This window comes from Phragmites australis, chromosome 12 (genome assembly GCF_958298935.1).
Source record: "Phragmites australis chromosome 12, lpPhrAust1.1, whole genome shotgun sequence".
NCBI classification, from domain to species: domain Eukaryota; kingdom Viridiplantae; phylum Streptophyta; class Magnoliopsida; order Poales; family Poaceae; genus Phragmites; species Phragmites australis.
The window spans coordinates 22,759,144-22,772,671 of NC_084932.1; the positions used below are offsets into that span (position 1 = coordinate 22,759,144).

The 13,528-nt window shown below is 41.0% G+C and overlaps 1 protein-coding gene across 1 annotated transcript; it reads left to right on the forward strand.

Moving 5' to 3' along the window:
* Positions 1-10,181: 10,181 nt before the first annotated feature.
* LOC133887146 (momilactone A synthase-like) lies at positions 10,182-12,885 on the forward strand. The gene is made up of 3 exons (XM_062327086.1): positions 10,182-10,380; positions 10,690-10,752; positions 11,864-12,885. Exons 1-3 carry the CDS (start codon positions 10,352-10,354, stop codon positions 12,690-12,692), a joined length of 921 nt encoding a protein of 306 aa, XP_062183070.1. The 5' UTR covers positions 10,182-10,351; the 3' UTR covers positions 12,693-12,885.
* The last annotated feature ends 643 nt before the right edge of the window (positions 12,886-13,528 follow it).

Here is a 13,528-nt window from a genome sequence, read left to right on the forward strand (position 1 = left end):
ATGTTTGACTTAAACAAGATAGAAAGACATCAAATTATTTAACTAAAACACACTAGCAAAACACAGCGAAACTCCCATCTTCCACAGACAATTGACCGGGGGTCCACCAGCCTAGCAATCATCATCTTCATCGATGTAGTAGTTTGTTTCTCCTTCATTATCTAAGTAGTGTTTGATGTTCATTTGGATGGAAATAGCAAGTGTGAGTACATGTCGTACTCCACAAGTGTGGAAAGTAAATGACATACAAGCTTAAATAAAGGAACAGGCTGTAACAGGTTAAATTTGCATAAATGTCAACAATGCTATCGTAGAGTTATAAAATCACCCTATTTAACTATGTGATTCATCACTAGACTTCCAACTCCTAGAAAAACTCCACATGTTTCCTAACTACCTGAAAACCACTTCAGGTACTCAAACCATCTGACTTGATACCCTCCATAGGTAACCAAGAACCATCAAACCAAACCAACTAATCATGTGATGATCCAAGTCTCTCATGACTATGAGCACAGCTGATATATCAGATTGTACACTCTGCAGAGGTTGTCCAGCTCTCCTCACAAGTCGTGATTTCCTTGTTGCCATGTCCGCGAAACAGTTAACACATGCCTATGATGTGTCGCCCGAAAAATCACTATAAGGCCTTCTCCTTGGGAGAAATCAAAGACTAGGGTGTTACAACCTATATCATCACAGGATACACCTTCTCCTTGGGAGCTATTAGATTCATCAAACTCCACATCACATGTTTCCTCAATAAAACTGGTGGCATTATTGAAATACTTGATATGCTTTAGAGTTAGATGCATAACCAACAAGAAAATCAATATCACAACGACGCTCAAACTTTCCTAGGTGTTCTCTTTTCTTGAAAATAAAACACTTACACCTGAATACCCGGAAGTGGGAGATATTGGGTTTCCTCCCAATGAGAAGCTCGTATGACGTCTTCTTCAATAATTGGTGGAGATACACTAGATTCGATGTATGACACGCTGTGTTGATTGCTTCTGCCCAAAACTTATTCGGCGTACCATATTCATCCAACATAGCTCTTGCAAGCGTGATCAATGTCTTGTTTTTTCTCTCCACCATGCTATTTTGTTGAGGGGTGTAGGTAATGAGAATTCATGCCTAATGCATCTATCATCACAAAATTCCTCAACTTGAGTGTTCTTGAACTCCATTCTATTGTCACTTCGGATCTTCACAATTGTGGCCTCAAATTCGTTTTGAGCCCACTTTGCCAACTTCTTCAAGATCCCAATAGTCTTGCTCTTGTCATCTAAAAAGAACGTCCAAATGTATATCGTATAATCATCAACAATGACAAAGCAATAGATATTGCCACCAAAACTTTTGTAAGCAGTTGGTCCAAAGAGATCCATGTGAAGTAGCTCCAAGGGTCTTGATGTTGACATCATGGATTTGTATGGATGAGAAGTTGCAACTTGCTTCCCCGCTTCGCAATCACTACACAAGTTGTCTTTCTCGAATACCACGTCTTTCAAACTGACCACCATTCTATTTTTGAACACTTTCTTGAGTTGACTCATTCCAATGTGAGCAAGTCAACGATGCCAAAGTCAACCATGGATGTCTTAGTGAAGAGGCATGTAGTAAAGCTAGCTTCATTAGAGGAAAAATCCACAAGATATATATATCCATGTCTAACACCTTTACAAATTAGATCATTGTGCTTCTTGCTAGTTATGACAACATCAACATCACTAAACAAGCATGTGAAGCCTAAATCATATAGTTGAGTTACGAAAAGCAAATTAAAACTAAGAAATTCAACTAAAAGAACATTAGAGATAGAAAGATCATTGGATATTGCCACCTTACCCAAACATATCACATTCGCCATAGAATTATCAACAAAAGTGAGGTGAACATCTTTACATTACCAACCATATATTGTGTTCATCCACTATCAAGCACTCAATGCTTGCCACTGGTTTTATAGTTTACCTACACATAATAGATCAAGTTTGTTGTTTAGGACTTGTCAAATTTCTTTGAGCGAAATTTGTTCTTATTAGGATCATAGTGTAGTCCTTCTTGCACAATTTGGATATCATTCTTGTAGTTCTTCTCATGAGGAGGGAAAGCTCGGTGTCAGAGTCATCATCATCATCATAGCTTTCACTTGATGATGGGAGGTTCATCATCATGTTCTTCTTGTCAACCATCTTGGCTTTGAGATCAAGATTCTTCTTGGATGAGGACTCTTGGTCTCCAAACAAGAATATCTCATGAGCACAAATCTTCCCAATGGCATCGGTGACGGTCATGTCATTGATATGCCTTTCATGAAGAAAAGAGATGACGATGTTGTATTGCGGTTTGGGAAGCACCATCAAGATCCTACGAGTAATGTCTCCTTGAGACAATTAAGTTCAAGAGAATTGATCTCTTCGACAAGCACATTCAACACATTCATGCAAGAGTACATATCATTGCATAACTCATTTGGAAGCATCTTGAATTTATTGAGAGCATTCATAAGCACATGATACCTTTCCTCACGAATTCTTCTAGAACCTTCATGAATTTCACAAAGAGTCGTCCAAATTTCATGAACTAGTTCCTTGCTCCTAACACTAAAGAAAACCTCTTCACTAATTACCTCAAATATAGTATTTTTAGTCTTAGCATTCTGTCTAACTTGTTGTTCGGAAAAAGGTTGATCAAACCAATAGAGGTGGCTAGCCAAACTTCAGGGGAAATAGCCTCGAGATAGCTTTCCATGTGAACTTTCCAATATGCAAAGTTTCTTCTCTCGAATCTTGGCACGCTACTGCCATTCCCAGGGGTAATTTTCTCAAAGATGTTAAACCTATCACGAGCACGAGACTCTTATAACAATTGAAAGGATTGAATGGCCCAAGAAAGGGGGTGAACTGGGCTCTAAAAAGAAACGCTTTAATCGAGAACTACAACAAGTAGCAACCTTATCCTAGAAGTAATATAAAACTACTCTAACAAACTAGAGCAATGCAACTACACAAGCAAGCACCGACACTAATCAAATTATAGAATTAAAAGCTTGCATGAAGAATACTCAAAGTAAATGCGGGAAAGGAAATAGATGGACTAGAGAACACCGAATTTTTTCCTGGGTTATCGAGGAGTTGGCACTCCCTCTTAGTCCTCGTTGGAGCATCCACTAAGGATATAGCTCCCCCTTGAGTCTTGTGCTCCCACATGATTGCCACTTCTCCAGCTTTGGATTGGTTGGCATCAAACCAAGCACATCGCTCTTCCTGGGACTCCCACAAGAACTCCAAGATCTCACTGACACACCTCTAATCACCAAAGACCGGATAGGTCTTGCCAACCACCAAGAGTAACAAACCAATAGCTTCACTTGACCAAGATCAAGTCTAAACTATAGCTAGACGTACACTTGCTACTCTTGAAGCACAAATGGCGTCCTTAATCTTAAATTAGGGACATAGAAATCAATTCAAGTGCTCTTTCTTGCTTCTTGATGACACACACACTGTATGAACTCCTCTAGGTCACAAGAGAGAGGAATGAAATCGAGTGGGGAGGTAATTATAGGCTAGAGGTCTAAATATAGCTGTTGTCCAACTACCCCATTTTTCTATGAATGCCAGATGATATGGCATGCACTGACTTACACATTTCGGAACATCCGACATGTATCCTTTTCAACCACTCCTGACTGTTAGGTGTCAATTAGCAGTTAAGCCTGTTAAATACTCCGACGAGGCCTCCAGGCACACGCCGGATCATCCGGAATGTAGAACCACAAAATCCTGACTTCAAAATTCTTCTCTGCAAGAAATACTTCGGTGAATATTCCAGTGTACACGTCGGACCATCCGGGGTGCATATTCATCAAACACCCTACTGAAACCCGTTTTGCAAGAAATGCTTTGGCATAGCCTCTCATGAACACCGGAACATCCAGCATGGACTTCAAACGAAAAGTGCTAGGCCACCACACAAAAATATTCCAGTGTTCATAAGTCTTATATCGCCGGACCATCCAGTGTACTTAAGATCTTTTTGCCTTGATCCAAGAAATATTCCAGTGTGTTCATCTATGGTAGCATCGGACTATTCGGTGGACTAAAAATTTTCTGAGCTCGTCCAATTCAAGTACTCTTGAGCTCTAGCTTCTCGACATCTTAACCATTTACTTCTTTGAGCTACCTAGTGCTATAAATTCACAAATGTACATCAAATATTATCTAGACTCAACTATGTCAAGTTACAACTCTTAGTCCCCTTTATAGTACAGTCAAAAGATATAGAAAAGAGACATAAAATACTCTAAATGTCCTTCGTCTCATTGTGACACTTAGAACTAGAAGATCCTTAATCATGATGTAATTGTCCTTTGATCGTCCATTATATCACCTTAGGGACTAAGAAACCCACTCATTATTGTGAATTAAATTTTTGATATCATTCAAAAAACACATATTAGTCACAATAATACGATTATCATTAATCACTGAAACACTTACCACTTACCTGGGAGCCTAGATGCTACAAGTGTGAACCGTCATACTCACTCTTGCCTTTAACTATCTTTTGCAGCACGTGACTAGCGGACTAAATCTTGTGGGGAAGGGAAGCAACTAGGCATTAGCAAGTATCTTAGTTTAACTACATGTATTTCGCTCCTTAGACAGCACGATGTTATATATTTCAAAGATAGATCTGCGTCCAAATTAAAGTCCAAACGATATGATGGATGGATGAGTGGCTCATCATCTCCAGTTTCGTACAGATTTAGGAAAAGCTTACGTACTGAGTCTAGGATATATGGAAGCACATGGATTTGCTCGAGTCTGTGATCCAGACGAAGAACTAGCTAGGATGGAAGCACTTGAGTCTAGAATGGAAGCAACTGAGAAATATGACCTAATTAACATATACAAATATTGGACCTGGATTTTCCCAAGAGATAGACGGGGAAAGAATCATGCTTGGGTCTGTTCAGAATGTGGTTTTTTTACAGAAATTTTGTACGAGTAATATTACAGCATGCATGAAGCAGTTCAATTATTCCCGCAAGAAAAATCTTCTGGTTCCAAATAGGGATGTCAAAAGGGGAAGGAATTGGGATAAATTAACATCTGTGCATCGTTCATTTGTCGACATTGTAGATAGACAACTAACGAAACCGGCCCAATAAGTACAATAAACAGCAGAACAAACTAAATAATGCACGAACCAAAAATAGGTGAACCTAGCTTGCTCTATAGGGTCAACTTCTTCATGCATGATAGTATTCAATGAGCCACCCGCTTGACATATATCCATGCATGCATATTTGTGGTTTAGATCTAGACCCACAGATGAACCTCACAGCAACCAGAAATTAAGGAGATCGAGCGTGTGAACTTAATAGAATGCTATGAGTTAGAAATAAAATAAAAATGCTCTAGTGGCCGCCTACTAGTAATATATATCAAACAGAACAAAAAGCAATAAAGCACCACCAAGTAACACGGCACGCCATGACAGCTTTATTTGTTGATTTGTTGGACATGCAAATACGCAGCAGACTTTGTTGTATCCGAAAAACAGAACCGCGTATGAGCAGATCGAGGCCACTAAGTTTGATTTCTTAGTTGATTAAGTTTATATATAGTTCACTAAGAACATAAAGCTCGATCTGGTGCAAATAAACTAGTGAGCCCAGCTGGGGGACACCAGGGCTTGTCTCTGGCCTGTCTCCCTCTTCATAGCAAATACTATACTACTGTTGTACTACATTCATTCTTAAATAGATATCGTTCTAGAATACGTGTAGTCGTACTTTAGAAATTTTAATCATTAATGTACACAAATCTATTAGAACTTAGCATATGAAAATGGCAATAGTGAATTTATCATGAAAAATACTTTGACATCATCGCTAATTTTTATCAACTTTTACTAAGAGATAGTTGTCAAAAGTAATAATTAAATGTGCTTATTAGAGACCGTGTCGATGTTCTAAGTGATAAGTAAAAGAGAACGAAGGTAGTACTATATTGATCATTCTGAGCTTGGACCTATGCATGATTGCTGGTATAGTTTCTGTCAAATGCATGGATAATGTCAACTGATAATATAATTCAGATGAAACTAGTTATGGTGATTAAATTATATATGTACAAGTGCAAAATGAACCAATACTAAATGGAAATTCAACTCACAGTTAGGTACATCTGATCAGCAGACAGTGGTGTGCTGACTATTTTCTTGCATCTGTTATATATATATATATAACAGTTTATTAACTATTTCCTTGATCACTGTTGTCGACAAGAACAGCATTGCAAGTGTTCAGATCATACATTGTATACATCCTTGGATGCTACTCCAGTGATCCACGTTACTAATTTACATTAGGCATGCATGCTTTTGAGCAAAAAAGGGGTAGATTAGATACTCGATCAAGGCTGGTGCTTTAGGGCAGGCAATGCAAAGACCAGCATGCGGCACTGTAGGGCTAACACACAACAAGAGTTGATCCCTTTTAGTTGCATATCCCTAGTAGTGTCCCTTTGTTTATGACGTACCTAAAAGGAGAGTTGTTTGTTTATGTGTTACTAGTACCCTCTTTTGTAACTTTTGCCCCCCCCCCCCCCCCCATGCCCTTGTTGAGGATCATCTTCTCTTTGAGCCCATTCGAATTAAACAGTATGATAAGGGTTATAGGTGGAGATAGGGCATGCATGTTGAGATGTACTGTATCCAACATTTCCTTGACAACTTAACAAATTTTCTTTGAACCTGTTGGTGCACAAAACTCAATATGACATGAAAGCAAATGGTCTCAGCCGGGGGACTTGTTGGTGCATATTTATTTTGTAGGTGGCACTTCAAATTCAATACGTGGGGCGGAAAACTCTAACCTTGTAATGGTCGCTTTCCTCGTTAATTTTGGTAGATGTACAGAGAGAGCCAATTAAAATGTCCTAGGCTCCGTTTGACATTAAAAGCATTTCTAGGATCCATGACAACAAAATCGTACTATGATTAGTAAAGATTCGACTACATTCCACGGCACAGCGCAGCCCAGCACAACAACCACAGACTGACCCCTGATGTGATTGCCACCAAAGGCATGCATTGCGAACAGTTTCCGAGCATGCAGCTTATTAGACATTCTGAGATTTGAGAGTCATGCATTGAAGTAGTAACTGGTAATACAAGATTTTTGGTTTCCACTCGATCTGCAGACATTTACACCTGGAGACATTTCTGGAGGTTGATCATATCATATCTTTTAATCCCCTGCAACATGCAAACGCTCATATATTCACTTCAATCTACCGCGCCTGATGCATACGTATCCTCTAGATCGCTCCAACTTTTTGATGGTGATATGCTCTGGTCAATCATAGAAATAATTGTATCATGTATATATTTATGTAGTTCTAAATAATATATTATTTTAAGAATAACAATTATTTATATTAATTAGCAAGTATATGATTTATTCGTGAAACTCTTTTTTTTTATCATTATGTTATTCTAAGTTGATATTTGGTTATATATCATTGTAATGATTTATAAGACCAGCACATATATTGATTGATGATCATATTTTTATGAAGCATAGGTATAAAGATATCAAATCAATAATATGAACATTTATATTACAAAACATGATGTTGGATAGACCCACATTGATATGCTCATAGGATTGTTATTTATGATGTGCTATCAATTGTTATTTTAAATAGTATACTTGCAGGATCCTTAGATTTGAGATCATCATTAATTCGTAGAATGTGTAGTAACATACTTTGGGTTGCCGAACACTACACTATAACTGGATAGTCATAAAGGTAATTTTTAGATTTGTCATAAAAGATGTTATGGGGTGTGAGTGACCAAGATGAAATTTATCCCTCCTTAATAATGGGAGAGATATCTCTAGGCCCCTTAATGTCTCTTGGATAAGGAAGTGCATGACCATGCCAATATGGTTAAAGAGTTAATTATGGTTTTGATAATCCACGACACGATTGGGTGAATGGTCGAGCTATCACAAAGGATAACACGTATCTCGCCTTGAGCTTGACTGATATTGTGATGCAAAGGGATTAGTGTATGTGTATATCAAGATTCAGTCGATATGATATTTGTGTATACTAGAAAGTCAATATGTCCTGATAGGGACCGCTAATGATTTCGGTTCGAAAAGGATTTTCAAGTCGTAGCTGATTGTACATGAATCTAACGGGTCACACACTTAATGGGTTGGAACGAAACATATGGATTGGATTCGTATATAGGTTTGATTGGATTGTGGTCCATGAGGAGTTAGAGTTTTAAAGGGCTTCTAACGTGGGAGCTAATTAGCGAGCTCTATATAAGGACAAGCCTGAGGGCAAACGGTCATTGTGACTTTGGAAAAATCGTAGCCACAACATTTCACCTGATCTCCAGAAACCCTAGCCGCGCGTGCGGTGCTAGCACACCGACGTATGGCAATCCTGCCCAATACGTGTGGATACCATAGAGGCACTGCTACTATTGCAACGCTAATATCCTCGGCATGAAATTCGTCTGGTCGCTCAAAGGTGTTCATGCTCGGAGCTAGTCGAGGAGCGCGACTAGGATCTGGTCGTGATCGGAGCTGGTCCCTTGAAGGTGGTCGTGCTCAGAGCTGGATGAGGAGCATGACTACTGCTCGGAGCTGGTCAAGGATAGCTATGTACCCACTTAGAGCTGGTCGGTGAAGCTGCCTCCTCTCTTTGACGCACATGACGTTGGATCAATCTACTCCAACTCTTTTTTCGTTGTGCTGCACGTCAATTGGTAACGATCTATGATCTTCAACTAGCATAATTTTCTGGTTGAATGTGGTAGTCAAAAATTATTTTATGCTAGCGTAGCTTAATTTAGCTATCCATCTACCCATCGATTCCATCATATATGTTGATTCTTTCTACTTATCTATTCAGCATAAATCTACTAATAAGTTATATGTACCCAAAGCGGAATTTTCGCACTCGAACTTTCACTCTCTTCGCAGCTTGGCGTTTGGCTGCATGCATGCATGACGAGACCAGCAGCATGCAGGGCCAGAATAGCATGCAGAGTCTACATGCGTCGGTGACGCCGGCGCGTGGGCCCCTGCCTGCATGTATGCATGGGGCCCTGGCCCTGGCCTTGTCTCTGCGTGCGTGTCGTGCTAGAGCTACCTACTACAGCGAGAAAGTAGGAGCATGGTTGCACGAGCATGACGAGACAGGTGCCTGCGCGATCTTGTTACCCCTTCCAAGCTTCTAGGCCTTCTGGTTCGAAACCAAACCTCTTAGGTGTTTGGTTCTTAGCTAATCGCAGCTTAGACATGTCAAACTTTTTCTTAGATGGAACCCACGTGTCATAGAGATATAGAGTTGTGGCAAGATTGCCTTGGTCATTCATGTTGTGGCGCTGTTTCTATCGGCCACAACTTATCGAGTTAGACAAATATGTTTTGCAAGTTAGGTTGAAACAAAACAGTGCGACATATATGCGTATAGGTAGAGACATTCCCATGTCGATACTAGATGTTTAAATGGTGTTATTTATTTATCTTGCGTCCCAAACGAAACCTTAATTAGTTGGTTCTACAAAATGTCAATCAGCCTCCACCCATATTTTGTGCTGGTTAGTTAACTGAATTGACCACCATGACGCACATAATTTTTTTTATTTTTCAAAATGGACGTTTATTTTTGTAATTTTTTATTTAAGAAATATAAAATTAAAAAGTTCACACATGCATGTACTCATGTATAGTACACGTATAACTAGCTGTTGAAATAGTGGATATCTATCTGCTCACCAGCTATTCAAAACAAGAGAATGATAAGGGGACATATTGTGCTTTCAGCCTGCTTGCATGGTATAATCTCCAACAACCCCTCCACAGTCCCTCAATAAAGCGCACAGTCCACTACTCACACACAGGCATGCAGAGTAGTCTTCTCCCTCGTGCCAGGACAGATGAACCCAGTGGCATGCATGAACCAAAAACAATGTATTACTATTGAGAATCACTAATTTGCATAGATCACCAAATTGTTCCTATAACAATACATATACATGTGGTTGGTTGGTTGCCCCAGGCATGAGAGAGAGAGAGAGAGAGAGAGAGAGAGAGAGAGAGAGAGAGAGAGAGAGAGAGAGAGAGAGAGAAGTGGCCTTAAGCTCAGCTCCTCGTTTTTATATAAAGCGGCTCCAAATACTCCACCATCCCTTCGCACAACACTCGTACACACGAGAGCAACCCTCTCTCTGACTTTCTCACTCTACACAAACACAGAAGAACCAACAAGGGAAGAAAAGAAGCAGCAGGAAGTAGGCCGACATGATGCACCGGCTCATCGGAGAAGCTAGGTACTTATGTCCCTAGCTTGGCTATATGCAGTACCTACCATTTGTGATGTTTTTGCCATGTCGGATCTCATCCAGTTTCACTATGATAGCTAGGCTCAGTTCTTCTCCAAACTATTTTGTATATTTTTGGGGTAGAATCTCTTTCGGGACCTTTTGCACATTTTTCCCTCTCAACAAGACGAGATTGCACACTCTTTAATCAATAACCATGTGGCATACTTGTTGCACATATATATCATGCATGGGATTTTCCGTCTGATTTATCATGCTAAAGTAGTGCCTTGCTCTTCATCAATTCTTGGCTTCCAGGAGAAGGGCGGCCTCGGGGATGGTCGGCGGCGAGCGGTGGCTGTCGGCGGCGGCGAAAGGAAGGTAAGAGGACGAGGAACTATAGCACCTTCATAGTTAAAGTAAAAATGATGCAGAAACTTTGGTGTTATCTGCTGTTCTAAGAGATCTCTCCAGGGTGTTAGATCCCAGAACTGTAGTATTAGTGCAGCAGCTACTGTTGTGTCATGTGACTGATCCTAGAGTTAGAGAGAGGAGAGAGACGAGGTGGGGGGGGGGGGGAGAGGTGCTGGGTTTGTGTGGGCCCGCGTGTACGTTTGCTTGTGAGTTGGAAGCACGGCAGCTTGCAAGAACAGAACACTGCTGTTTCCAAAGGGCAGGGCCAGCCACGGTGATGCATGTCAGAGCCTTTCGCCAATAGGGATTCCATTGCCGACGCACATGTCTCACTGTGACCTTTGCAGTTTTCCCATGTGTTTCTTGGCTCTTCTCAACTTACACCTTTCAAACTCCATCCCAGTTCTTGCTCAAGGTAATGCAAGATTTGTTTCACAAAAAAAAAAAAAAAAACGAAATACAAATACAAGTTCCTCTTTTCTGCACGCATTATATTTTTTAATTTTATTTTGTGGAGTATATGCTTTTCTTTACCTAGACTTTGGATTTTTTATCAATATGTTTTTGATGCGGACCCTTGTTCTTTCTTTTATTGTAGAACTTGCTGATTTCCTTGGCTGTTTTTAGCTCACATCTTATATATTTCCATCTCAATTCTCATAAGAACGTGTGAGTTCCCCTTTGAGCAGGTTGCTTTGAACTAGTACAAATTTCCGTTTCCAAACATTTTTAATCAAGCCCCAAAAAACCTCGCTCATTTCACCCTCAATTAAATATTACATCCATTCTTCTTTATTTGTCCTTTTAGAATCTATACCGTCAAACTTTTAAAAGTTTAACCACTAATATGCTTGAAACTACCAAGAATGGCTATATAAAAATTATTTAACTAGACTTGTCTTTAGAAATGCTTTCGTAAAAGTATAATTGTATTAATATATATTGATACAATGTTAGTATAATTTTATTGGTAAAAGTTTCCGTTTTCAAACTTTTTTAATGAAGCCCCAAAAACCTCGCATATTTCACTCACAGTTAAAAAGTTCTGACACAAAAAATACTTGTTAATTTTGTGCAGGCTTGAGGGGGAAATTGCACTAATTACCGGAGGAGCAAGTGGGCTAGGTAAGGCGACGGCCCACGAATTCATCCAGGAGGGCGCGCAGGCCGTAATCATCGCAGATATCAACTCCAATCTGGGCCCCCAAACAGCCCACGAGCTGGGCCGAAAGGCCCACTTCATCCACTGCGACGTCACCGTGGAGGAGAGCGTCGCCGCGGCCGTGGACGCCACCGTAGCGCGGCACGGCAGGATAGACATCATGCTCAACAGCGCCGGCGTCGTGGGCCCGCTGTCCTCCGTCACGTCGGAGTTGGCCCGCCTGGACCTTGCCCTGTTCGACGCCGTCATGTGCGTGAACGTACGCGGTACGCTCGCCGGCATCAAGCACGCGACGCGCGTGATGGCGCCCCCAGAGGGCGCCGGCGGCGGATCCATCCTCTGCATGGCGAGCATCAGCGGTGTCCTCGGCGGCCTCGGAACGTACCCGTACTCGGTGTCGAAGTTCGCCATCGCGGGTATCGTCAAGGCCGCGGCCGCCGAGCTGTCGCGCCACGGCGTCCGCGTCAACTGCATCTCGCCGTACGCGGTGCCGACGCCGATGGTGGTGGATCAGTTCTCGGAGATGCTCGGTGGCGCCGCCGACGAGGCTCAGGTGGCGGCCGTCATCAGGGGGCTAGGGGAGCTCAAGGGCGCGACGTGCGAGGCGGTCGATGTCGCCAGGGCCGCCGTGTTCCTCGCCTCGGACGACGCCAAGTACGTGTCTGGGCACAACCTGGTGGTGGACGGCGGGTTCACGAGCTACAAGCGCATGAACCTGCCGCTCCCTACTAAGCCACAGGAGTGACTGGCCGCAGCTGAGCCTGATGTGTTTGTGTGCTTGCTGTTCATGTTTGTTTGTACAGAACTACTGCACCTAACCATGAAGAAGATTGGATCGGAGGAAGAAAGAGAATGTGTGCGATTTGTTTTTCTGAAACGAACAAATGTGTGTGATTTGTTGTAATCTTGGTGTAGAGAGTTTGTGAATTCAGTAGGAAAGGATGTGGCTTTGCACTTTCCTGCTTTCTTAGTGTTGTGACTCGTGAATCTTCAAACATACTAGATGTCTGAATTCAGTAAGAAAGACCATGGTGCTTTTAGTTTGGCAACATGGGTTCAATTTTAAGTTGAGACTAAATTTGCTTGCAGTATTCATGTCGATCTGATCCTGCAATGACTCAAGCTATATGTGGATTTCCGATTACATGCAAAGCTGCAACTATAGCGTAATAGCCATGTGGTGATTATATAAACTAGGTTTCTACATATGCCACCAGCTACGAGCGAGACATAAAAGTTCCGTTGTTCCACCTAGAGCTTGCCTAAATGAGCCGTCTCGAAGCTCATTACTGTAGATATGATCTAAGTATGATATGATCTGATACTAATTGTGCCCAGGCTGGCACGACCTGATGTATCGGGCTGTGCTTAGTCCGCGAGTTTTTTTATTTTTATTTTTTGAAAATAAAAAATTGTAAAACTATGTATTAGTTTAAAAAAATTACAAAAATAGGTTATCATTGTCCGTTGAAAAGGTAATAATAAGGTGTCATCCTTTTAACGGATGATAGATTTTAAAAATAAAGATATCACATTTTTAACGGGCAACATGTTAAAAAATATAAAAAACATTATATTCTA

Excerpts from the sequence above, each read along its gene's own strand:
- LOC133887146 (XM_062327086.1), top strand. The coding sequence starts at position 10,352 with ATGATGCACCGGCTCATCGGAGAAGCTAG. Across the intron at positions 10,381-10,689 it reads CGGCTCATCGGAGAAGCTAG|GAGAAGGGCGGCCTCGGGGA; the intron begins GTACTTATGTCC and ends CTTGGCTTCCAG. Across the intron at positions 10,753-11,863 it reads TCGGCGGCGGCGAAAGGAAG|GCTTGAGGGGGAAATTGCAC; the intron begins GTAAGAGGACGA and ends AATTTTGTGCAG.